General features: G+C 43.8%; 1 protein-coding gene across 5 annotated transcripts in view; it reads left to right on the top strand.

The window, feature by feature from the left end:
- VEPH1 (ventricular zone expressed PH domain containing 1) overlaps window positions 1-26155 on the top strand; it is a 98400-nt gene that overhangs the window by 44897 nt on the left and 27348 nt on the right. For all 5 annotated transcript variants that reach the window (XM_074878403.1, XM_074878401.1, XM_074878404.1 and 2 more), the window contains 3 exons: window positions 3176-3396; window positions 9932-10141; window positions 11047-11441. In XM_074878403.1, the coding sequence (XP_074734504.1) occupies window positions 3176-3396; window positions 9932-10141; window positions 11047-11441 (826 nt within the window). The remainder of the gene's footprint in view (window positions 1-3175; window positions 3397-9931; window positions 10142-11046; window positions 11442-26155) is intronic.

Here is a 26155-nt window from a genome sequence, read left to right as displayed (position 1 = left end):
CAACGATGGTAGTGTGGGAATTTTATTTATTGATATTTTATTTCACTGGGAGGTTTACTTGGGGGAAAGAGGTGGCGAGGATTGAGACTTGGCCTTTGTGGTATAGATTGCAGATATGAGCAGCAAATCCTTTCTGCTGGCTTCTAGAAGCAACCTCTTGTGCTTTCACTGAACTGCTCCCTCCACCCTGGCAGTTCAGACAGACCCCTGGAGAGATGAGAGCTTTGGCTGAAGAGAGATCCCTTTATTTTAAAGGTTGCCCCCTTGTTTATACACACCGCTTCTGTTGATGTCAGTGATGGTCTCGTGGGTGAAGCTGAAATCAGAACTTGTCCCTTAACCATAAATTTGTGCAAAGCAAAACACCATCTTGGGGCATAGGTCAACTGAACGTTTTAGTAATTTCTTTTTTTCCAATAACTGTATGTTTTGAAGCCACTGGAAATCAGAGTTGCTTCTGAAAGCCTTGTGATCTCTTTTTGTAGTGTCCTGAGCCTGATTTTAAGATAAAGCAAAGTATTTTGCCACACCTCATTGCTTGTATTTTAGATCTTCACCTACTGGCAGATGTAATGCCATAAAATGCAAGGGATGCTTATGAAAAACCACACGAATACATAAAATAAGCATTGTTAAAAAAACAGTGGGTTATGTACATCCAAATAGAGTTTCTGAAAATTTTTGGATAAAAATTGTGGCAGGGATAATGACTGCTTTCATGCTGAGCTATTTTGCTGTAATTTTGTTTTGTATAACAGTTACATATTATATTACTCAGTAGAGTTTATTGTTCTTTTGCCTCACTCCAGGCGAGTAGCAGCACTTCAGCATGGCTGGAGACACTCCAGCTGGATCAAAGTGACATGAAAATGGTCAAAACTTCTCTTCCAGTTACGTCTGCTGCACAGTTTGTTTAGGAAACAAAAATGTGTTTTAAATGTTAATTGAGCCTGTGTTTATCTCTTGGAGGGAGGATTGTCTTCCAAATAAACTAGTGAATATGTACCAAAAAGTCAACTTCTTTCAAGCCATTGAGAAAAAAGCTCATTCCGTCACACCATCCCAGCCCATCCGAGGACGTAGCTGTAGTTTTTCCCCATATGGCTGAAGGGAAGCAATTTGTCTGATGCACTTTTCTCATTTATCTCTGTCATGGCACAGTGTAGCAGATCCTCTTTTGTTTGAAATAAGTTGACTTTTTCTTCAGAAAATGTCTCGCTTGTGATGCTTGGGCCATGTTCTGCCAAAGTCCCCCATGTATTTTTATAGCCCAGCTGTATTTGGAATCAAACTTCCAGCAATTTTTTCTCTCCTGTTATGAGGTCCCAGAAGAGAAGAGGTAATAATGTTACTGCCCCGCAGTGTTTGGAGTATGTGTATGGCACACGACTTCCCTCCTTTTCTGCTAACCCTTGGGAAGAAGAGAATTTTTTATTTTTGCCTTTGCTTGCATTTCAGCACAGGCTCTAAAAGCAAAATATCTCCCAATTTCTGTAGCAATCTGCTGAGTCCCACATGGGTTTCCCTGAGTGGAGCCTTACCCAGTTACCCCAGTGGAGGATCTGAGATGAGCTCCTGAGTTAATTGCTGCTTTCTCTGCTGATTTTCCCACTTAGATATTTTTAGGACTGTGGAACCTGATACACTTAGGACAATTAAAACAGAGGAATCCTAATGCGTTTCTTCACCTTTGGGGTTTCTGTTTTCTTATGAGAATTTGTACACGTACATACAGAAATAGTTGGAACTGGAATTGTGTGCCCTTGCCAAGCAGAGATGATAAAGTATCTTTGGTAGAAAATATTTGCATGTTTAATATTATGATCTGAAACAGCCCCTTTAATCCCAATTTGTGGGGGAAGTGATCTCGCTGATAAATTGGTGAGCTCACATCCCCCTGAAAAATTGGCTAGCAAAACTTTGGCTACAGAGGGCATATCAGACTTCAGTGCCTTGGCAGTGATTGATACAGCCGCCAGACAGCACCTTATCGCGCGCAAGGGGATCTCAAAATGAAATCTCATTTTAAACTTCTCTTTGTTGCAGTGTTAGTCACGGGTCTAATCTGAGTGTTGCTCCTAAATGAATTGCTGTGAAAGGAGAGAACCCTTGTGATTTACGAGGTCCTTTAACCTCTCACCATTAGCGAGAAGAGATGCTGATAGTTCCCCTGCTTCTGCCGCTGCACCTCGCTCCTCTGCAGGCGCTGTGCCGGGGGAGTCCGGCTCGGTCTGGGTAGCACCAGTGACGACAGGCTCTTAGGTGACACCGCCAAATATAGCAACACTCAGCAGGTCCAGGAAGGGAGGTCGTGATTGGGAAATGTTTTATGGTCCTGGCAGAGTGTTTGTAACAGCTAACGGCATATGCAGAATTCACTGCAATTGCCTGGTGACCCTTGATAATTTGCGGTTGTGGAGTGGAAAGTAGCAGGGACAAAGCAAAAACCTGGACATTAGCCTGTTAACACAACGAGGCTGTAACAAAGACACAAACCCACAGTTGGTCGTGGGTCATGCGGTGCCACAAACCAGCGCAGACCCAAGCCGCAGGGTTTGTTGAGCTGAGCTCTGCCAACAGGTTAGAATGTGTCTGTGTCCATGATAACGCCTCCGCGAGCTCAGCGTGCAACAGGCCGGGCGTGAGGAGAACGACCCTGGGGGAGAGGGAAGACCCTGAGAGCTGGAGCAGCGTGTGTGAGCACTTGGTCCCTTATGAGAGAGTTCGCTTCTCAGAAACGGCACAGAATAAAGCAAAAAAAGGACACAGAAACTGAGTATAGGGGGGTGAAGTAGCTTGGCCAGGCTCATAAGGCTCATCAAAGATGAAAGGGGAGCGAGCTCTGCTGCCGGTGCTCTGATCGCTGAGCCGGGCTGACCCGCCACCCTTGAGCAGTGCAGGGCCCTTCAGAGAGGCTCTTCTAGGTTTGAGGAGGAGACAAGGTGTACTGAACTTGGCAGGTTAGGCAATACCAAGAGGACTAAATGTAACATCAGTAAGACACAAAAACCAAACTCTGAGTTTGACACAGTTGCTTTTTTGTTAGTTATCGTGGGGTAGCCACTATTCCCCAATGTCAGTATTTTAATCAGCAGTGTGCACACAAACCTCCTTTGCCCAAGGAAACAATGAATTCATTTGTTTAAGATTGTTCTTATTTCCTCATGTTGTCTAGGAGCGAGCCAGAATATGCCTGATGTATTTGGTGAACCAGCTGGCCAACATGGAGCACTCATTTCACCATATTCTTTTGCTGGAAATTAAGAGTCTCACTGACACCTTCTCCAGTATCTTGGGCACCCAGAGCAGAGATATCTACCGCATGAGCAACAGTTTCACTGCCATAGCCAAGCTCCTCGTCCGACAACTAGAGAATGACAATATGTCAGGAGCCAGGTAAAGCTAGTTTTTATGTGATAAAGCCACAGCCACCTCCATGGCTGTGTGAGGCAGTATAAATTTATATTAAATATATTCCAATTGTGATGAATGAATGATCAGCTGAAAGATGGATGCACCACAGTTCCTCTAAGTTGCTACGTTGCCATTTTCATATTGATTTTGAGATCCCTCTTGTGTCGTTCCAGTATATACTCATACAGCCATTGGATTGTGTTTATAGTGTCAGGTAAACATACAAAATAGTTTGCAGACACCTGATGGGCAACATCCCTACTTGTAGAAGTAACTTGAGGTATGCATTTCAAATATACGTAAGGCAGAAATCTGTAATTAAAGGGTGGCAGTAAGAGCTGTGGGTGCACAGCAGACGTCGGCTTTGTGCTACCGGGCAGAATGACCTCTGAACAACATACAAGAGAAACTGCATCATTTGGCACTGAAGAATAAAGAAGCTGTTCAACTTTTAGCACTTAAAGAACAGGAAGAAAGCCATGTCTCAGATAAGCAGACTAAGCAATCTAAAAAGCTTCAGTTAAAAATAAATCAGTGAAATCAGGCTACACAATTATCACTGAGTTTATTCTAGAAGATAACCACTGAAGCTGATAAGAACAATGACTGGCGTAGCTCCCTGATAAAGGTTTGCTAGAAAAAGTCTGAAAAAAGTTTCTCAAGCTTGCACAAAAAGATGTTCTGCTCACTCAGCTTCTTTTAAATGTGTAATCTAAGGTTAAAGTATTAGGAGCGTTGCTGCGTTTGTCACGGTAAGAATATAAGTGTTATTTAAATATATGGTGGTAGTCACTTTTAATTAGGGAGAGACTTATAATTATCATTGTGTATACTGAAATAGGTCAAGAGGGCACGAAGGAATAGTAATTCTTTGAAAAAATTTAACACAGATGTCAGAAAACTCATAACTATGAAGGATAGCCTTGGAGACAGACTTGTAGAGTTGGAGCCAAAACATTGAGGTCATTCAAGAAACAATTAATTGGTATCCTGGAGAGAGTTAAAAATGAAAAAGGAGAGGAACCCTGATATAGTCTCTCATTTTACACCAAGGCTGTAAGAAATGTCCGAACTTCACCTGGTGACAGAAACCTCAGCTGAAATCGAGCCCTCAGCAGTCATTTTATGAAAAGTTTCATTGAAGATAATGAAAAAGCCTGTGGAGGTAGCAAAGCGAGCATGAAATGACAGACACGCTTTCCAAACTAGTCAAGCTCAACTGTGAAGAAGAGTGTGCCAGATGTCACTCAGGGAAGGGATCAGAAGGATGTCACGTATTCAGGGAACTGCAGAGAAGCAGGACAGGAATTGAGGCTTCAGTAACAAAGCATAATAATTATTCACATGGCCCATCGTGGTCCCTTGATTTATGGTGGAAAAATTCCTTTATTTGCTAAAATGTTGGGATATTCCTATTCCTTATTATCTTCTGTGGTTAACATTTATCTCAAGAGCTGATAGAAGTAAAAAACAAGAAAAGGATTTCACTAAAATGTTGTTGCTGTGTTTTCCCATTTCTCTTTAAAATTCCCCTTTGTGAAGGTCTTGCTTTGCTGGGGAGTAGAAGCTTCTTCATCTGCATGAGTGTGGTTACAGATGCAAAATACTGTTTGGGTGGAGAGTCTGGGGGAGGAGAAGAGAGGAAATGATAATATTTTTCAGTGGATTTTTCAGAAAACCTCCTTATTTTCCTTCAGAAAGCAAACTCTACTGATTTTACTGAGCATGAAAGGGGAAGGCTTTGGTTACTCGCTTGTTTAAGTTGTATTTGCTTCTGAGTGACAAGTTTGAACGCAGCTGTGTGTAGAAGTGGCTGAAAATGTAACTGCTGTCTTTGGAGCGTGGAAGTTGCCATGGGGCCAGGCTCTGGAGGGCAATATGTGGGGGCAGGCCACGAAAATGCACCCACCTTACCGCAGGGCTGCAGAGGAGCTGCTCAGGGTTTAGTCTGCTTTAAGGACGGGCAGAGTTTGGCCTTATGTCTGCAGTGGAAGAAACTTAAAATAGGCATTCCTCCACGCTGTTTATTTTGTTCTTAGTAGTTTTTAACGTTTCTGTGGATAAATTGCTGCTTTCATAAGACAGGACAGGCCCTGGGATGCAGCCATGCTCGCCACGAGGCGGGCGTGAGAGTAGCCAGAAGCGATGGGATGCAAAAAGCTGTTCCTGATGCTTCTCTGGGTAAGGAAGAGTGTCCTGGGACACGCCTGCTGCAGTGGGCTCTGCCCCGCACGCAGCTGTCTCGAGCCAGCCACAGGGCCTGGACCCTTTCAAACAAACCTTTCTGAAATGATTTCTTATTCTCCATCTGCTTCTTGATTTTTTATTTTTTTTTTTTATCCCCCCCACCCCAAATCCTCTGTGACACTGGTTGCTTGCAGCTGCCACCATCTTGTTATCTCAACATGGCTATAAGAGATCACAGTGAAACACTGATTTTTCAGTATTACGCTTTTTAGGTATTTGGTTTTATATTTCAGGCCGACATCAAGCAAAGCATCAGCTAAATTGGACAATAACAAGTATGGCGCAGCAATTAAGCCTAAAGTGAGAGTTTTCTGCTGATTTAAGCGGCGTTTATTCTGACTCGTAGTAGCGTGAGTGGGACCGGCCCAGACATCAAGGTAGAAATGCCCTCCTCGCTCCAGAGCTGCTGCTCTTACTAAACTGCAGCGTTTTTAAAGAGCAGCAATCCAGAGTCTTTGTGCTGTGAAAGGGAAACAGGATTTTAAAGTGTGTGGCTGGATTATAACCATTCCTTCCAGAATTGTGTGTTTACATAAGAAGAAATGGATTTCTTTAGAGCGATGGCTGGCTTGGAGTTGTTTGACACAGGGAATTTTACATGCAGCTAGTGGAGAGTATAATTAAAACCATGCGATGCTCTGTTGCCCGTTACTGTCACAAAATTGCAAGTTATTCAGTCTCAGAGGTGCTTTTTTAAGAACACATACAGAGTTTTAATGGACTGATCCAACCTAGAAGTATAGCACAGTCAATTAAAGGAAGGAAAGGAAAAGAAAGGAAAGAAAGGAAAGGAAGAAAGGAAAGGAAGAAAATAAATTTAATGATGCTTCCAAGCCCTCGTTCAGGGTAAGAACTGAGCATAACAGGCTATACCAGTACTACTCATTTTAGTGTAGTGGCTGGGTGAAATTATCTTTTCTCCTTAAAGGAGAGGATAGGTCTAGTACGTGGCATCACTCTGTCACCATTCATTTGCCTTTCATTTTCTACAGTATTTGTCCTTCTTTAAATCAACATTTGGAGTGGTGAAGAGAGCTGTAACAGCATCTAAGATGTGTTGGTAAGGGACTGTGGTGTGATTTAATGCAGTGCGGGTGCCAAGAAGCATCCACCCCCCTTGCCACTCCATGTCCTGCCTGGCCCTGGGAGCAGCTGCCCTGCAGGCAGCACGTGCCACTGCCTGCACCCTGTTAAAATCAAGTATTAAAATGTTCTGGCCTCCACCATTAGTACCTGTGAGTGCAGAGGCTGTGTCTGAAGGGCCGGAGGATGCAGCCTCCAGCTCCTTGTGGCACCTCAGCCTTGAACATCATCTAGCTGGTGATGTTTCCACCACCATTCCTTAGCCATGTTTGGAAGCTCTTGATGGGCTTCCCAGCCGTGAGCCAGAAGGTTTGAGATCGCTGTTGCTATCCACTGCTTCCCTTCTTCAAACCTGCGCGTCCATCGTATCTGAGGAGGTGATTACGTCTGTATGCTGATGAACCACAAGGACCTGCACTCGATCCGTTTGTGTTGCCTCTGTCCACGCAGAGTTGAAGCCCTGGAAGCAATCCCACCTCGAGTGTAGTTTTAACAATTTCTATCTGTGTATGCTCCTTTTCCCATTTTAAGTACCTGGCTGGTGATGTTGATAATGGCGCTGGTGGTCTGGAGAAATGCTCTTGGAATTAATGTATCACTCTTGACTTGCTGACCTATATATTTAAGCCTCTTTCTACAGAGAATTTAAAAGCAGCAAAATGATGAGTAGCCTAATACTGGCTTTGCAAGCCAGATCCTTAGGATTTCTCGATAGGTTTGTGCATCCTTTTCCTCTTGAAAACAGCCTGAGCTTTGGTGTAAGCTGATCCTGCTCCAGCAACCTCAGCAATGTACCAAATGTCTCTTGCCAAGATTTCAAACAATAGTTTATTTTACTGTTGCTGGAAGGGGAGGCCAGCAGGAAGGCCTGCCAGGCGTCCCATTGGGCGTGGGGTGGAGGCTTCATTGAACGTTTTGCTTGGGGTATGTGCTTTTGGCTTCCCGGGAATTGATGCGAGCGCAAAGCGGGTACATGTGAGAGCAAATGATCCCCTGGGGACCCCAAAGGGGTCAAAACTTGAGGAGCACCAGGCAGCTATGAGCCCTGTATGCCCTAACTTACTGCTGCTTTACGTATGGCAAATAGGATTCATTAACATGTTTCTTTAGCAGAAGCATTTTCATGTGTTTCCTTCACAAAGCCATCAGAGCTCAACGGGAGAATGCTGGACAAAAAGGTGCTGTTATAAAAGACCATTTTTATTTCCAAGCATCATCAAGGCTTGTTGCTTTGGGTCTGTCATTCATAAAGCCCATCAGTCCATCAATCCCCGCTCTGTAGCCGGAGGGCTTTATATGTATTTACATATGTAACAGACATTTTTCTTAGTGCTTAGTTCCCACAATGGAAGCAGTGTTGAGGGTTATGTTGGAGTGACAGCTTTCTAATAAATTAAATCTTGTCCCACATCTCCAGAAAGATTTGTTAGTAAAGGTCATACCAAGGTTCTTTATTACAGAAGAATGTTTTTTTCAAAGTATTCTGCAGTGTTAATATATTATGAGATCTTGCCTAAATTAAAAACAAAACAAGACAAAACTTGCCAACTCCCCTGAGAAGTATCCTGAACTGCCTTTATCAAAACAAATGAAAAAGTGGACTTTGTGATGCAGTATTAGTGGTTGGGTTTTTTTAAACATGCTTTTTTGTTTCCACAATTGGTAATTTGCAGTATTTGCAAGTTTTTAATAGGCTTTCTGACTGTGAGCATGACTTGTTGAGACTCTGCTGCTTTGAAAGTGCTGTGTTAAAACTCTCATTTGTGGCTTTCCATATCCATATTTTACAGATTTAGCTATTCAGATGTTTGCTCGTCAGGAAAAAAAAAAAAATAAAGAAATGGTCAGAAACAAAATGAGCTTGTTTTGGAGCTGTGGGTAGAGTTTACAAAGTAAATACTGTCAAATACCCCTCGATTCTCTAGGAGATTTCTGATTGTCTTTGTACTGTCTTCATGATTTTTTGGTCCAGTTACTCCATAGTTGCAGGAGTGAGATGGGAACATATAAATCCCCAGCAGAAGGCACGTCCCTGAAGGAGGGGGGAAGGGGCAACAGTGCTTTTGGCACCATGTGCTGTTGGTTCCCTGGGAAGTTCAGTCCTGTTGCTGCTGCACAAAGGCCAAGCAACGTCTTCGAGGGAGAGTACAGACACCCAAGGTTTAGATTTCTGGTAAACGGCCCAGTATTCGGGGGATCTGAGTCTCGCTGCGAGCTGTACAGGAACCCAGCGAACTCCGTGTTCAGAAGCCCTGTTTTGGGGAATCCAGCCTGAAAACCTTAATCTAGGAAACCTGCATTTGGGCATGGAAACAGCTGCGCTTGGAGTAGGGCAAGACATCGGTGTGCCTGGCCTTGCCCTGGGCCTTTGGCTGGTGGCAATTGCTGCCCCTGCCCCAGCACTGCTGGGCCTCCAGCAAAGGTTTTTTTCACTGGTCAGAGGATATTTTCATCACTAGAAAGCAAATTTGCCAGCAGTATATTTGACAGATTTCTTTTTGTCCTTTAAGATTAACAGCTTCCCTTCAATTTATTTTAAAGTTATCTTTGAATTTTGCATTAAGAGGTTACATAGCCTAAGACTGACGTAACAATCAAATTTAAAATAAACCAGCTTCCCCTGCAGTCCTACAAGTTCATTTTAACTCTTAATTTTCTCTTTCTCTTTTACTGAACTTCAGTCACATTGCTTAGAACTTTTCCTGAGCCTATTTTTGTCCATGTGCTGAGTTTTGAAAGATACTTTTCTTACTCGGAGTACAATAATTCGGTAGGAACTGCATGTACTTTCATCAAACCTTTAAAACCACAGACTTCTATAAACTCTGAAATTAGCTTGACTTTTGGGTTATGAAAATAATGTAATAAGTCACTGTTTAGCAAGCTTGAGAATGGTTTAAGTTCAGCTGAAAAATTTTGGTATTGGACTATCAGGGGAAGAGTTGGGTTTTGCTTATGCAGTTTCTAATCCAGTGTTGTCAGAAATGTTCAATGTTTCTGGTCCATCTGACAGAGACATTGATCTAGAAGATGTTTCTGAAAATGATTAATCAACCTCTAAGAGAATCTCTGCTGAAACATAATTATTTTACCAGATACTTAATACAGGTCACAGGCAGGAATGCAGCATCAGCATCACTATGAACACAGCATGCCAGAGTTAATTCTCTGCTTTCTACTTCCTTAGAATGGAAAATGATACTGAAACAGAATCTCCTGTACCACTGGATGATTTAAAATCTGTTATGAGTGGAAATGAAGAAGATGAAAAGCTTCAAGTTAAAATACAGGCTTTTGAAGAGAAAATAAATGTCGACAATAGTACTCCTGGCTCAGTGCGGAGATACAGTTTAGGCCAGGTTTCTAAAGAAGAAAGGAAGGATATGAGATTTAACAGGTATGGCTCTGTAAAAAGTGTGAGTGGTTTTCATGAATATCATTTTTGTAATAAAACTTTATCCAAACACTGAGGATTTGATCCATTTGCATGATGCCTATGGGCATTGTAAGTCTAATTTTAACCAAGTCTTATATTCATGAATTCAAAGGCTGGATAAAATCTAAATTATTTAATATCTTCTGTGCCCTAAAACAGCACAAGGGAGAGGAAAATATTTGCATACAGATATTACTAGAATGGAGGATACAGAGACAGTTCTCGGCTATTATTGCTAACAATACATATCATATGTTTGAACTGAATTTTGCCCATGTGCCGTGTGAGATAAGTGCGACTCTCCTGGGACCCTGGGTGAGATGAAGGCTCAGACAGCATCGTGCACCCACGGTGTCCTCAGGCTGCCCATGCACCGCAGCTTCACGGCAGAGGTTTTCTCTTCCAGAATTTGCCCTTTCAGTGACTTCAGTTCTATCCTTCGTACTCTTATGGAGGCTTAACTTCATCCTTGGCGTATAGGTACGGGGCAGTGAAGAACTGGAGGCTGAATCTTGGCTCAGTGAAATGGCTGCTGGATGGCATTTTTATGATGTGATCAATAAAGCCTATACTCCAGTCCTGGGGTTATAAGTTTCTTGTAGATAGGTTGACTAGCTCCCTCCATGGCATGCAGATGTTGTGATATACGGATATTATTTAGTTTCATTTGCTTATTAAAGTTGTGGCTTGGATTTTGCTTATGAAATGCATATTTACCAAAAGATACTTGCCTCAGGCTAAGCGAGCCCCACACTCGGCTCTCTGAACCATCTGCACAGAGGTAACGCAGAAGAGCACGCGTTCAGGTGATTTTTGTGTCTTGTCTCTATTCCAAAACATTTTTCCTTTCCTTAATCACCTTCCAGATCCAAAAGCCTCGCTTTGCATGCAGTCCGCATGAAGGGGGTACACTTGGAGAGTGGACAGGATGAGGAGAACGGGGAGATAACTGCTGGCATCTCCTTCACCGAGATCTACATTAGCCAAGAAAATGACAAATTGCCTTTTAGTGTTGATAATGAAGCAATGCAACTGGGAAATCCTTTGGTTTCTCACCAAAGTATCGATTACCCAGAATCGGCAAATTTGTCAGAAGCTACTAAAGAAAAGGCCCTTGAAGAAAGCACAGAGGCAGTGATGAGCCCTGTGGAATACCAGGACAAGCTCTACTTGCACTTGAAGGAAAACCTGGGTAAAGTGAAAGCATATGTCACCGAGATGGGGAGGAAAATTCCTGTCCCTGATCAGTGTGTTATTGAAGGTAAGAGTTCTGAGCCTTTTCACTTAGAACCTCAACACTACACTGAAAGTCCTCCTGGGGTTCAAGCAAATGGGTAGCCAAGATCCTCTAGCACAGAGCTCATGGATGGGGAGGAATAGTTTTATAAAATAATGTCATTGACGAATTGCAGTGTTTTGAAATCTTCCAGGACTGTTGTTCTTTTCCCTCAGGGATATAGTGCAGCCCTCGCCCGTGCCAGGCTCCCCTGGAGGTTAAGGTGAGGGCTGCCTTTGGGTTGGCACGAGGAACGAACCCTGAGCTCTCTGGAAAAGGGCAGGACTGTCGCACTGAGCTGAAGAGACGTGGCTGTTGGCTGGGGCTGGCAGCACCTCTGGGCACATCTGGAGGGCAGGCAGGCGAGGGGAACGTCACCCGGCTCCAGGCTGCACGTTACGGAGCCGTGTTCACGGTCGGGGGCGTTGGGTGCAATAGAGCGCGCGTGCCACGGGTGGGACTTGGCCACGCAGGTGTATGGGTAAGCCCGTCCTAATACTTAAGCCTCCTCCTTGGCTTGCTGAGTTGGTCTGGAGAAGATCTGTGTCTCCGTCCTCGTTATCATGATATAATTAAATCAGTTGACTTAGAAGATACACCAGAAATGAAGCAGGTCAGGACCCTCAGGTCAGCACACAGCTCCTTGAAGGTGCAACAAAATGAGATTCCCCAGTGCTTGGCTTGGATCCTATCTCACCACTTCCCTGGGATTGTTCCATGTTTCCTGCTTTCATCGAGGGTGTGGGTATTTGTTTTCAAGTGCAAGAAAGCTGGTTTTGTGAGACTGTAGGGGAGGTGGGCAATACACTGCAAAATGGGTCTTTGATACTCCTCTTTTGAAGGCAATACTTCAGGCTGAGTTGTGAGCCTCGGGGTGGTACCGAGCTGCAGTTGCTTCCTCTAATGTGAATTTGTGTGCACCTAACCACTTGCTGGTGGTCGTGAGCGATTTATGGCCCAACCCTTCAATGGGCCATGTTGATTCCAAAGAGTAGCTAACTCAATAAATTAAATTAATTTGCAGCCACTTAAAACGTCATCTTCCAACGCTACGTAACTTCAGGTCCATCAAATACCAACTTTTATTGATAAAATATTTGTTTACTTTTTCAGTGGTCAAGAAGTTGAAAAGCAGTTTCCGCTCATAAAAGGGGTAGAACTATATATATTTTAAAAATTTATGTTTCTGAAGAATTTCCTAAATATATTAAATTCCAGGTTTACTATGTGAAATAGTTATTTGGTAGAATTAATGATAAAACTTTTGTTTCATAGAACTGCAGTGGAAACATGAGTGAACAATCTGGCTTTTGAAGTGCTGAATGCTATGACCTTGCATTAATCAAATAGAATATGTTGAATATTTTTAAATGTATTGCTCAGTTTCCTTTCTGAAGTACCTATAATGATATGTTCTAAGCATGTGACTATTTCTAAATTCATTCAAACTATTGTAATTTCCTGAAAATCCTCAACTAGCATTCTTAGGGAAATTCTTTGAGTAGGGACATATGTGCAGAACAGGAGATTTATGTGACTCATTCTAAATATGTTGAAGAACTGCAGTCTGGCTCATTACACAGGGGACAGCTTTGTTAATATTTCAGATATGACATAAACCATTCCATCAAAAACCTTACAGTTATTGGACTTCTGTGATTCCTGCACACTATAAAGGCCCATTCAAATGTATCTGGTTTACATTTCAAATATTTAGAAAATAGTAAAAAAATGTTAGAAAATATTAATATACGTAGGTGGCTAATTTTATGTTGGTTATGTAGGAGTTTGTTGAACTGGAAATTCAATATGTAAAACCTGGAAAATATTAAAAGATAGGCACTTCAGAGCAATCTCCCGTGGAACAGAGTACTTGAAGGGAACAGTGGCAAACTGTGTTGTGAGAAAATAGCACTGCAGTGTGCTCATAATGGGGAGTGCAAGTTTCCCCACATACCCTTCTGTTTGTCACGCCTTTCCCGGGCTTTCAGGTGGGAGCTGGCACACAGGTCAAGAGAGCACTAACGTCACTCCTAAGAATTGCCAAGTAACGATGGGCCAAATTCTGTTCACTTAGAATTCAAACCCCTGCTCGCATTTCTAATGCCGACGATGGCTAACCTCTGGGCAGACTGTCTGTGAACTGGTGAATTCCTTATTGCTTAAAGCTGAGGCTGGGATGGCGTAGAAGGATGTCATACTGGTGAGAACAGAAGAAGCTTGTGCACCTTTGGGTACATCCAGAATTAACGTGTACGGCCTCTGCCAGGTACGGGGGCACTAATATCAGGAGTAGTGGGAATAAAAGCAAAAGGCTGCTGAAGGTTTTCCAGACTGCCTTGCAGAAAGACAGAGGACGTTCAGTTCCGTGCTCAGCAGCTGACAAAAAAAGCAAACGGACAAGAGAAGAATTATTAAGAAAAATAGATATATCAAATGACATCATAATGTTATTGTCTGTGTTAATTGGAGCCTGAATCTTGAAGGACAAAGGAGACTGGTAGCAGGAGTATGAGGATAATCAGAGACCTCCATATGAAGAAAAATGGGCTTGGACTCCACAGTCGGGTGAAGAGACAGCTGATAGAGATTTGCAATATCATGAATGACTGAGAAGATTAATTGGGAGCGGTGGCTCACTGTCTGTCCTAATACCGGTACTAGAGAACACGTAATGAAGTTGTCAGGAGCAAATTCAAAATACACAAAATAGGCACCTCTTAACACATAATTAGGTACATGTAATTAAATGGCAGAACTGATTGCTACAGTGCATTAAGTATGCTGAAAGAGTACCTGGTTTCACAAGGGATTAGGTAAATTCATGGATTAGAGCCATTCAAGGGTTATCAAAATAATACCACCCCTGATGCTGGAAACGCCGGAGCCACAGATGGGGGTACCAGGAGAGCAGGAGGGAGATGCCTGCTGTGTGCTTGTTCCGCTCTTGCACTCCTCACTTACAGCTATTTTACTTACCCTTTGAGAGATAATACCAAGATAAGGAGCTGGTGGGACTTTGACTCAAATCAGAATTGTCATTCCAGCATCCCTCAAAAGGACGAAAATTAAGAAAATTTGGTTTCTTAACCAAAGTAGGAGAAAACTGAAGTAGGACTTGATAACAATTTTTAGCTATGTGCAAGACAGTTAAGGGAACAGCCCATGATGGACAAGGCAAGAAATAATGAGCTTAAATACCAATAAAAAAGGTTCAGCTTAGAGTAGAAAAAGCCCTCTAGCTTGCGCCAGCAGAGGAGGTTGTGGAGACTAAAAGCACGTTAAAGAAACCTGGAACGCTGAGGCTGCAAAGTTTGACAGATCTGAAGAAGCGTTGGTGCTCCCTAAAATATTTCTGTTTTTTCCACATAGATCAGTTGATTTAATATACAATTTTCTTTCTTCCAAAGCTTGCCTTACACCATCAGCCAGCTGTACTGCTGCTACAGCTCCCGGTGTCACAGGCACTCTTGGCTCTGAGCGTAAGGGGGCAGAGCCGATGACTGCTCCAGGTCCCCTGCATCTCTTTGACTGCATCTTCTGCCCCATAACACTGCCTGGGATTTGCAAATTTTCTTTCTTGCTATTGAGTCAGACATTTGCTGTGTAGGTCTTAGCCCTCACAAAATAGTTTTGCTTTACAAGGTGTGTTTTTTCAGTTTCCTTGTTGATTTATAAGCTCATTTAAATTGTGCTATATGTCAAAACTTACGTTATATTAAGTGAAGCGTTAGATTTTACAGCTGTGAAGGGATACAGGTTAAGAACTGTAAGGGTGGATGCATGATCTGTCTGCGACAGTTTGAAGATGCCTCCTATACACGTTGAAAAATTGGCATGTCCTCAGCTCTGTTATCTCATTTAGTATTTACTATTTTTGGCTGTGTGTGCTTCAGGCAGAGGAAAGTTGTGAATTGGGTGATGATCCTACAGCAGAAGCAGGGTTAAGCCTGGGCTGTTGGCCAGAATGTCTTAGAAAATGGTCAAGTTGAGGGTGTTTTGAAGAACAGAGAAGCTACAACAGCTTACCAGATGCATGTGTGTATGTGCATAAGTGAATCTTTTGGAACTAACACTGCAGTCAGAGAGGGGATTTAAACTGGGGCAGAGAAAAGGCATCTGAAACCACAAAAATCCATTTATTTCAGCTTGTTTCACTTTGGGGCTCATGGTTTGGTTCAGTTCCTGCTTAGGTTGAACCACTTTGCCCAGATTCGCATCTCTGCCATACCTTAAGTGATTTGAAGCCTTCTTTTATGTCATGTTAGTCACTTTAATCTTCTTAATCCTGTAGATCTTTTTCTCAAAAAAAAAAAAAATAAAATAAAGCCACCATATTTGTCAGGCACTTTAGCTTTCATGGAGCTAAGCAAAGTAGTTTTCATCAGCCCATATTTTTCCAGATGGTTTGTGATCTTATATCTTATCGGTACCTCCAGGATTTTGCAGGTGGCAGTGGCCCAGACTTGTGCATCTATAATTTTCTGAATGTTCACAAGTTTGGTTATCACTCTTCAGTGTACACCGGGCAGGATTTCCGCTGCCTTGTGTGGCTGGGGTCCCAGTGATTAAGAACAAGGGTTCAAGATCCCTGCGTTGCATTTGCAGTTTCTCTGTTGGCTGCAGTACGTGCTTTCTGAAAGGTTCTTCAGCCTTTCTGCTTTTCTAGGTCTTGTGTACCCCTCTGGGGATGGGTTTGAGCAAGCTGCATTCCTGCGTTAGGCATTATTGGTGTTAGGACTGACAGAGTTGGCTTTGGGAGTGCCACCACATCCACCCGAGACACAAGTCCACTCAGTTTGACCCTGTGTAGCCCCAGTTACACCCTGCAGGCAGGCTCCACCTGCTCTAACCTTGCTGGGTCTTACCTAGAATCCTGCATGTTGGATGATTTTTGACTTACTCTTCTTGTTTCCCAGATGTGTAGGGATGGTGGATCAAATGCACGGCCATGTGTATCCTGCCTCTGGGAGGGGCTGGTGTCAGACAGTTCCCAGGCACAAGCCTGTACGGCTGCTGGATTTGGTTATAACTTGAGGGCAGGTCCTTGTTTTCCACTCTAAGCCTACTTGCTCTTCAGATAATTGGGATAAAAATGCCACCATTAATGGTGAGTGTCGAGTGCCAAGTGAGCTGTTGGAAAGAAAGCATTTCATAATATCTGTGTGTAGAGGATGCTTAAGGATTTGCACATCTCTAGCCTGCCTAGCCTCCTTTTTAACCAGATAGAGCCTGGGGAGATCTAGTGGATCATTCAGTCCTTGGTCACTGAAGTCACATTCAAAATGCAATGCCATCCTATGAAAAATATTATAAGCATTTCACAGTAGTAAGTCACTCCTGGCTCCTCGGTGCCCTACAGGAGGAAATACAGGCAGCAAATGCTTTGTGGGATTAATGACAGAATGCTGAAAGAGGAGGAGGCAGCAGGGGAAACAGGTTGCAGTGTGCTGGCCCTAAATCTGGTTGTTATTATGTTTTATGCTGTACTGAGAGATAATCGGTACCATATGACGGGGTAGATGGAAAAGCTCATTGCTCCCCTGCAGTGCTCACCCCTGCACCGGTCTGATAAATTCCAGCATTCCATAAGCCAAACGTTGATTTGGAACAGATGGACCTCTGCTCCTTCAGTGGGACCACAAAGTTGCATAGGCTCAGGCCAGCATTTCCAGAGATCAACTCTGCTGCTGCTAGGCCAAAAATAATATTAGCTGGCATTTTATTCTACAGGGCTGGTATTTCAAATGCATCCCAAGTGCGAGGGCGGGCAGGGAGAATGGAAGTGCTAACTCAGGATGGCCATCGCGCTCGCGGTGATCTGCGTCTTCAGACCGCGGAGGAACTCCCAGCACAACGGGGAGCGTAACAGGAACATGAACACGCTCATAACTTGTTGCCCTCACATACGTGATAATAGCAAATCATGTGTGTTTTACACCTAATCTGGAAGCATCAGCTTAAACAGGCTGGAGCTGGTCTCCAGATGGGCTTTACCTGGTAGCTGGCAGATTCCCGGTGGGGTGATGTTATCAAGAGCCAAACCAGAGGACTTTGACTTCTGAGCTCCTGGGTTCGACCAGGACAGACCTCCCGGTTCCTCCGGGAGCTGCCAGTGGCCGCTGTGCAGGCAGGGCGAGCAGGCAGCCCCTGCCAGGCTGGGGGTGCTGGGCAGAGGTGGCTGGGGGACGCAGAGGAGCCAGGCAGCGGCAGGAGTGGGATCTTCTCCCAGGACCCCATTTTCCTGCACACGCCTCACGGGTTCTTTGCACTTCAGTCATTGATACAGGCAGTGAGAAGGTCAATGCGCTCCTGCTTCTGAGGAGGGGACAATGGGGCAGAGAAACTTTACTGTTGTACCTGCCCAAATGACGTGGGCTTTTCATTACCCCAGTGGTAAAGGGTTTTATAAAGTTAAACTAATCTGTATGATCTCAAATGTGGCTTTTGCTGCTCAGATTTGGACTCTGTGTATTGAGTGCATTGTAGGGCCTCTCCAGACCCCATTATAGTCTTTCCTTCTCCATTAATTTTTGTGTAACTTACTGGAGGTGAAATCTGTTGGACTGAGTTATGGCATGCATGCAAAGCTAGTAGTGTTAAAAAAATATAAAATGGCATTTCGTGAAGCTGGTCACTTTAAAAGTTACCCTTTTCTCCTATAAATGTATTTATTATTTGAACACTTATTTGTAATCCGAACTGAAGAGATTGGGCAAAGGAAACTGAGGAAGCTGAAAAAGGCTTAAAACTGAAATTTAAAAAGTTATATCCATTTCTTATTCCTCGGTTTCATGTTTATGGGTGGCTTTCAGTCTATTTGGGAAATTTATGAGCATACTTTTACTCCTATTAACAGATTTTATTTAATAGTAAAGGATTACCAATGTAAATCAAATAATGCATTAATTATTCTGAGAACCAGTGACTCTGTACCCACTCGCCTGTGTCCCTCCTGGTTTAGCCCAGCATGTTAAGCTGGAATAAACAACACTTAACAACTCTACTGACATTCTTCTGCTTATATTTTGTTCTTTTTCCCCAGGCACAACCATTTAGCAGTAAACTTTAAAATTGCAACATATATTCTCTTGTTTCCTGTAGGAAAAACAAGTTGTTGCTTATTCTCTTGCTAGAAGTTCGAGACTTGCCAACAGATGTGATGAGAAATGTTTCCTGACTTGAGGAGGGTTTCCTTGGGATCTTGGGTCTCTGCCATCTGGGGCATTTGGTGACTCTGCGGGGTTGTTCTGTGCCTTGTGTCACCTTTCACATGTTCTTCAGGGTTTAAAATCCTTTCCTTGTGCTACTCAGACTCTCCTTCTAAGCCAAGCCCAGGAGAGCTCGCCCTTGGTGCCTCTTTATGGAGAAGATGTCCCCAGGTGCCAGCAGCTGCTGCTGGCAGCGATGCAGGAGAGCAGGACGCGGGTGCAGCCAGGTACGATGCCCCGTGGGATGCTGAGATGAGGAGCTGCCTGAGTGGAGGCATGCCCAGAGCTCTAAAATCTTTCGATTTTCTCTTAGGTGCTCATCAGTAGGGATAATTCATAGTAATTGGCTAAAACAAGCACTTGTTCTGTCTGTTTGGTGGTTACCCCAGAGACTCGGCAGCAATAGACTTTGCTTTGCTGCTGCTGAGGCGAAGCAGAGCTGTGAACTTTTCTCCTTTGCTGAGTTAACTGAGCTGGTGCTTAGCCTAAACAAAACTCTCATTAACATACCCAAACTTCTCGCCTAATAAACCTGCTTCGCACCAGAGCTCACTGGCCCCTCCCCGATGCTGGGGTAGATCCAGGCTGGCCACCTTTCCGCCTGGATGTGGGCTCACAGGCTGTGAGATCCCAAGTGCTGAGAAATTTTTTTCTCTGCCGTTACCAAAGGGAGTGCTGGCAAGATGTACAAAATGTGCTGAGAAAGTCCGAGCGTGGCTCCGCTGGCAGCAGCTCCCAGGTGCACGAGCAGCTCGTTTTTCCCGCAAGCAATAGAGCGGCAGCATGGCTACAGGGTGACCGGCGTTCAGACCCCATGGCTGACTGTACTGAGCCACAACAAAGATGTATTTGGTGTCATATCAGCTTGTCCCTAACCTGTCCCTTTCCTCCTCATACAGTATCTTTTGACATGATGTGTACAAGGGATTATCTTGACCCAAGCAAAACGATGGTATCCGTTGTCCAGCTCCAAGAGCTAGCACTCTTAAATAGTCATAAGACAAGTCTCTCCGGGTTTTTTTCTTTTTCCCCCATCAAAGCCTCTAAGAGCCTGTGCAGGATAGAAGTGCTATTAGAGTCACAGATCTAGTGGTTGAAATTTCCATAAATCCTAATTTAGGCCAGATGGGACAGGTTACTCAGTGAAATAGAAGTTGGCATAAACACTCTGCTTCAAATTTGCTTTCCGCATTTAGAAGCGACAGTAGTTTTTAAAGTACAAAACTGGTTCTAGAGCCTGTAACTGTGTAGCTTAAATGTGACCAACGTAATAGGCTTAATGTCCTTGGGGAAATTAGTTAATTTTTTCCTTCCTCTCTCCCTTACATACTTTTGACCAATTCTTTTAAAGAGTTGCAGATCCATCTTTGCCATAATTTGGACTTCATTGCTTTAAATCACATCAAAAGGACCTTTAGTCAACATCGGATTACCCACACTCACCAAGATGTGCCATGTGCTGGGGGAGCTGTGGCAGGGCAGGTAGGTTTTGTTGACAGGACTCTCCTGTGTGTTGTATCTCACTGATATCCTGAAAGTTTCTTGGGGCTAAATTAACCTTCCCTTACCAGGCAAAGTCAGGGTGAGCGGTTACTTATTTCCACATGTGGAATTACACACAGATTCAGGGAACTAAGTTGTCTCCACCTTCATAGGCTGAGACTGGTTTCTTTTCACCTTCAAAGCTTTTTCGCTAAGTCAAGCCTGCAAGTGATTTATTTTTGTTCTTCCTAGCAAAAATTTTTGTACACTCCCCTTTCCTAGTGAAACCTACAGACCTGATTGCTGCTCGCTCATCAGATTCCCCGTTGTCAGTCCTGTGCATCGCCAAGTGCAAAGGCAGTGAGTTTGTTTTCCCTAGAAATTACTGTCCTCAAGTCTTGCTGGTGTGAACAGGTCTCACTATGTTGTGTTATCTCTGCTTTTACTCCTCTGAAATCTGTTGGGATTGCACAAGGGTGATACTTGGTTCATAGTATTTTATATAACTTGCAATGATGGACTAGGAAAAGTATGCAACACAGCTTACCTAGAGGTCAGCCAACTTACATACATTTAGGAGAGCCCAAAATGTATCTTCTTAAACTGCGTATCATACTGAGTCTATAAGTCCATGCAATTTGTAAATGCTGCAGCGATTTTAAAAACACCTTTTTCATTCTTGGTTAATCTCTGAGCACATGTGTGAACAGGGATGTGTTACACCCACGCTGCGCTCCCAAATGATCCTGCCACGCTTCTAACTTACCCACAGCAAAAATAACCTACTGTGATGGATGCTTTGAGGTTTAAATAACAGCTCTTTGGGATCCTTGAATAACATATTATGAAAGTGTAGTATTATACTAGAAATATCAAAATGCATGGTGGATGTTATTGCTCTGCTACAGTGCACAGACTGAATTGAAATTGCTACATGAGTGGGGAAATACTTGTGAAGAGTAATATTGTCACTTCTAGAAGCATTCAATACTTTGGCTTCTTAAAAATGAAAACGTAGCATACAAAAGTTAGTGTCGAACCACTGCTGGGTGTTAGGATAACATTTGCCATATACGATACAGACATTTGGGGGATATTTTGAGCACAGCAGACTCTGATAACCTGTTGAACCATACTTGCAACTGCAGTGTTTTTTGTATGGGATGTAGTACAAGAGAACTCTACTGACATGGTTACACTTGAATAGAAGTTTAGACCTATTTTATTATTTGTAATGCTAGAAAGGGAAAGCTGTAGTGGTTAAAGATCTCTGAAAACTTTGGTGGGGTTACTTGTGAGCAGAAGCATGAGTCTCTGATGGTGCTGTTCATTAAAATGATAATTATTTTTTTCCCATTTTAAACATTTTGTGAAATGGCACAATGTAAATATTTTTCTGACTCGTCATTTACTTGAAAACATGTGCAGCTTCATGTGCCCAGATGATGACCAACTCATTTTGCCTTGCCTATCTATTTACAGGTCTCCCATAACCATAAAAAGGAATTTCCATGGTAGTGGTGTGTTGGGTTGCACTTGAGTGAAATACAGTGTAACAGTGGTAGATATGGATCATGGTCATCTTAGTCTTCATCAGAACAGGTTTATTAGTTAAATTCCACTTTCCACTGACTTTGGGATAACTGAGATTAGCTGTTAGATGATAAAACTGGTAGTTCATTGCAAACCATTGAAAAATACACCTAGTACACTTTGGCTTCTTATCAGACATTGCCAAGTTCAGCATATGAAATGTAGCAGAAAAAGCTGTGGGTAATTGCTCATCTCATACCAAAGGTTTGAAGATTGTCTGAGTAGGAGGCTTTTTTCAGTTGGTATTGACAAATGAATGCTGCTTTTTTCCGGGAACTAACCTTTTGTTCAGCCAGCGTGGACTCCAGCGCTGGAGCTGACATTTATTTTGGCATGTATTATCAGCCTCGGTATTTTTCTCAGTGTCATCCACAGCACCTTGCTAAGCAATTTGTTAGGTTTTTGTGTCTCTCCATATATCCTTTGGAATTTTTTAGTCTGCAGCATTTGGGAACCCCCTTCACATTCCCATCAAACACAATCCCCCTAAGCACTGGGCACCCTTTCTTAATTGCTGAGCAGGGGCAGATATCCTGGAGCTCTGCCACCTTCTGCTCACCCCTGCAATGGCTTCGGTGGGAGACTGCCCAGGTGGGATTTAATCAGCTTGATGGGGACTTACTGTGGGTGACAAGAAATCCAGCTCTGGACTCCGCTGCCTTGAACACTTTAATGTACTCCAGGGTTTGCCTGCAGCCTTTCAATGCCTCCCAGGTTTCTTGTCAATTCATACTTTTATAACTGAAAAAATAACCACCATGCTCACTGAAGAGGAAGGCATTGACTGCCAGCTCCTTTGCGCAGTGGTCGTACGTGGTTTATGGTCATTTTTAGCTAAGAGTGATTTCCCATAATGAAGCACTAAACTTTTCCCACGCATGGCCCAAGGCCAAGCCTCTGCTTCTGGTTGAGTGTATTGAAGTTAAGGTTTTGTTAGCATCTGTGATGCATAAACCAGGGGTCTTTAGTTTGGACCATGTTGCTGGAAGACAACAGCCAAATCATTGTCAACAGCCAAATCATTGAGTTTTGTGCTTTAATATGTCCCAGGATTTAGGGTCACTCTAATTAACCGCTTCAGTTTCTCAAACCCCTTCATATTGAACGTGAACACTGGCAGGTCTGGGTATGAACCAGTAGGTTTGGGTCATCAGGTTAAACTCAAATTTTCCCCGTAGCCACTAATCCAAGAGTAGTGGGTTTTATGCCCCCTCTTTTCCCTGCTAAGGTGAGTGTGTTGCTTATGGGCATGATGTATCTGGGATCTGCAACTAAGTTCATTTTCTTTTCAGAACTGTTATCTCAGTTTAGCAGCATTTGCATCTTTGCTGGTTTAACTTTAAGCCCTGGCTTTCTCCTGCTGAAAGCTTGCGGTCATACACACACTTCTCTTATTGTCCCACTGTAGATCTTAGAGTATGTTTGTGCTTGGGTGATTGACACAACCCAAACAGCACTTCCACATTCCACAGGATTTAGTCAATCTGCACAAATCAGTATCATCTTCAAAGAGCAGCCTACAGATGCCCAATGCTTGGCATCAAGCCACCCCTTTGTGTGGGTTCTTCCCTTCTTCAAGGCAACATTCTCCTGTAATATATTCATTTATTCAGGCCTACACAAGAGGAAAGAGTGACATATTTCCTAACACCAACAAGCCAGACTCTTTTTTTGGTATGTTTGGTGAAGCCAAGAGCAGTGGCCCCTCTTCAGCTCCTCTTTCCATTGTTGTCTCAAAGCAAAGGAAACATTTTCAAAGTTGTCCTCTGCTAAACGCATTCTCTTGAGACAAATATGGATGGGTTTTCCTGTTGGCTCACCTGTGGGCTAGGAGAGCTGGGGCTGGTCTAGGTCCTTCCTCCTGTCTCTTTGAAGGGGAGTGATCTGGATGATGTTTGTAGTCTGGTTCAGCTCAACATCAGTTTGACTTGTTTCATGAACTCCCTCTCTGGGAGGAAAGCTCACTGCCTGGTCTGACCCTCTGACCTAGTGTCTGGCTTTTCTTCTGCTTTCACCATCACTTCTGCTTTCACTGTTGCTCGTTCTGGCCCCCATATTGGCTTATGCACCTGCCTGTGATTAAAGATTAATGACCCCCCGTTGGTTTCCACATAATCCAACCTTCACCTGCTGTAATGTTGCTGATTATAGCATGTGAGTGTTCCTCTGAGGAGGGAGTGCTGTTGTCATCCCTTGCTCTATGGTCGCTACAATCTGCTTTGGTTCTTGTGCCCACTTCCGAATATTATGCATTGCTTTGGCTTGTGTGTGTTTCCCCACAGTGTGTGTAGTGACTCTTCTGGGTTTTGCGAACTCTAACTTTAATCTTCCTGTGCCTTTACATCTCAGATCTCTTGTCCTGTGCTACAGCGGAGTCTCAATGAGCTCTGCAGCCCCAGCTTGACACTGGTGACTTCCTTTTCTCAGCAAATTCAAACAGTTTTGTTAAAGGATAATAAAGTGGTTTCCACTTGCCAGCTTCTGAAGTTTTTTCTCCCAGCCTAACAGCCATCTGGCCTCTCTACAGCATCTTCGGCAGGTTCCAATATCCCAGTTTTAAATTTTCTGCATTTTCAGTGACTGTCTGATCCATTGATACTTTTGGTCTAGGGACCCATCCTTTTGTACCTCTGGTGAAATTCCTCATACGTTGTGGTTTTATGTGAAATACTGAATTTATTACATTTCTCTCCTACGCTTTCACTTCTTGATTAGGTGAAAAGTGTTAAAAATAACAAGTATTTCAAGATGGTCTGTTGTTGGAGAGAAAGGCTGCCTTCTGATATCAGTCTCCCCGGTTGCTGGCTTACACTGTCAGTGGATCCAGAAGGCTGTGCTTTATAAACTGCCTCCCATGAGCCACATTTTCTAAAAAGTTACAACTCATTTTTCCAGTTCGGGTATTTTCTTACAGCATTTTATTCCTACACCTTCACCACACGGTGACTCACCGGGATAGCACGAGACTCTGAGTAACGTTCCCTGCAGAGCTGGCCCCTGTCAGCCGCCTCAGCTGCATGATTCATTTCACGGACACCGCGCGGCCAGACCTGCCTGGCCGTCTCCGCGGGAGCTCTCTTCTCCTTCAAAATCCTTTGGCTTTGACCCCGCAGGTGCTGGCAGGGCAGGGCCCCCAGTGAGGTGAGCAGCTCTGGGCATGGCTCAGTCTGGTGGGCTCACCAGCGCTGCAGGGCAGCTTGTCTGTCTGTCTATCGATTGTTTCTGCCTTTAGCTAGGAAATAAATGCAGGTGGGACCCGCTGTTCCTCTCCCTTCCAAGTTCAACCCTCCAGCTGGGTGAAGAGGGTGCAGCACTCTCCTGTGTTTGCATCAAGGTCATCGTCTAAGGCTCTCCATGTCATTTTCCATGCTTTTTTTACCTTGGATAGCCACTTATTCCTGTTCAAAGTGGCGATAAAATGATACCGCTATTTTACATTAATAAAGAATTCCGATTAGGTTATGCCTAACATGCTGTTATCATTATGAGCAGTCATCCAAAGACAGAAAACAAGGGTTCAAGGTCAACATTTTGCAAAAGCAGAATCATGTTTCTCAAGGGCTTAATTTCCAGTTAAAACCAGCATGGGAAGTTCAGAGTCAGGTAACATTACGTAGCTTATAGCTCTTGCTGAGCAGCTGATCCCAAAGGACACTTTCGGACTGTGTGTAACCACGGTGGGATTTTTATCAACAGATGACATGATCACAGATGGCATAAACGGTCAGTATTTGATAGAGCAGTGAGAATTGTGGTGCCCCGGAGCTGGGACTGGGAGTCAAACTGCACTTTTGGAGAAAACCTGTGTGTTGAGTGGGTGACGCTGAGTCTCACCTGTGAACGAACACGTCCCACCTTTCCCGGTGGGTAACTGTGAATGTCTTTGCAGCCTCTTGTCTGGTTGGACCTGGAGCTCTGTGCTTTTTTCCTTCTCTGTGTGTTGTTTTTTTTGCTGCGAAGTCTGTGGCTGTGCTGGCAGTTGTGGCACTGGTGTGACAGCAGCAATGATTCCTGTCCCTTGTGTGTTGTGCCTCTCGGAGCACAGCTGCAAAAACTGCAGCTCCCTGGCTTAGCGTGTAAAAATTGAGTATGACCAGCAGACTTGGAGTATGGTAAGAAATGGGGGTTGTAGGACCTGAAGCCTCTAGAAGTCAGAGCATCTCTGCACAGGGAGGTTCAGGGGGAGCTGAGCTCTAGGGCTGGGGCTTCTGGGTGGATGTGGAGAGGGGCTATGGCTGGGAGCCCTCAAGGTGCGGGGCAGGAGGTGGCACATCGGCTCCCCGCGGTGACACAGGGCTCAGCAAATACTCACTAACGCTTTTCTTTGAAAGCATAGTATTTCTGGTGATTAATTTCTCAGATGGCCTATACAGCAAATGTGCTGCGTGCACAGTGATGTTGTAAATCGATTTA

This window comes from Strix uralensis, chromosome 9, assembly GCF_047716275.1.
Source record: "Strix uralensis isolate ZFMK-TIS-50842 chromosome 9, bStrUra1, whole genome shotgun sequence".
Classification (NCBI taxonomy): domain Eukaryota; kingdom Metazoa; phylum Chordata; class Aves; order Strigiformes; family Strigidae; genus Strix; species Strix uralensis.
The sequence above is the reverse complement of the archived record's forward strand: the minus strand, read 5'-3'. Positions and strand labels throughout refer to the sequence as shown.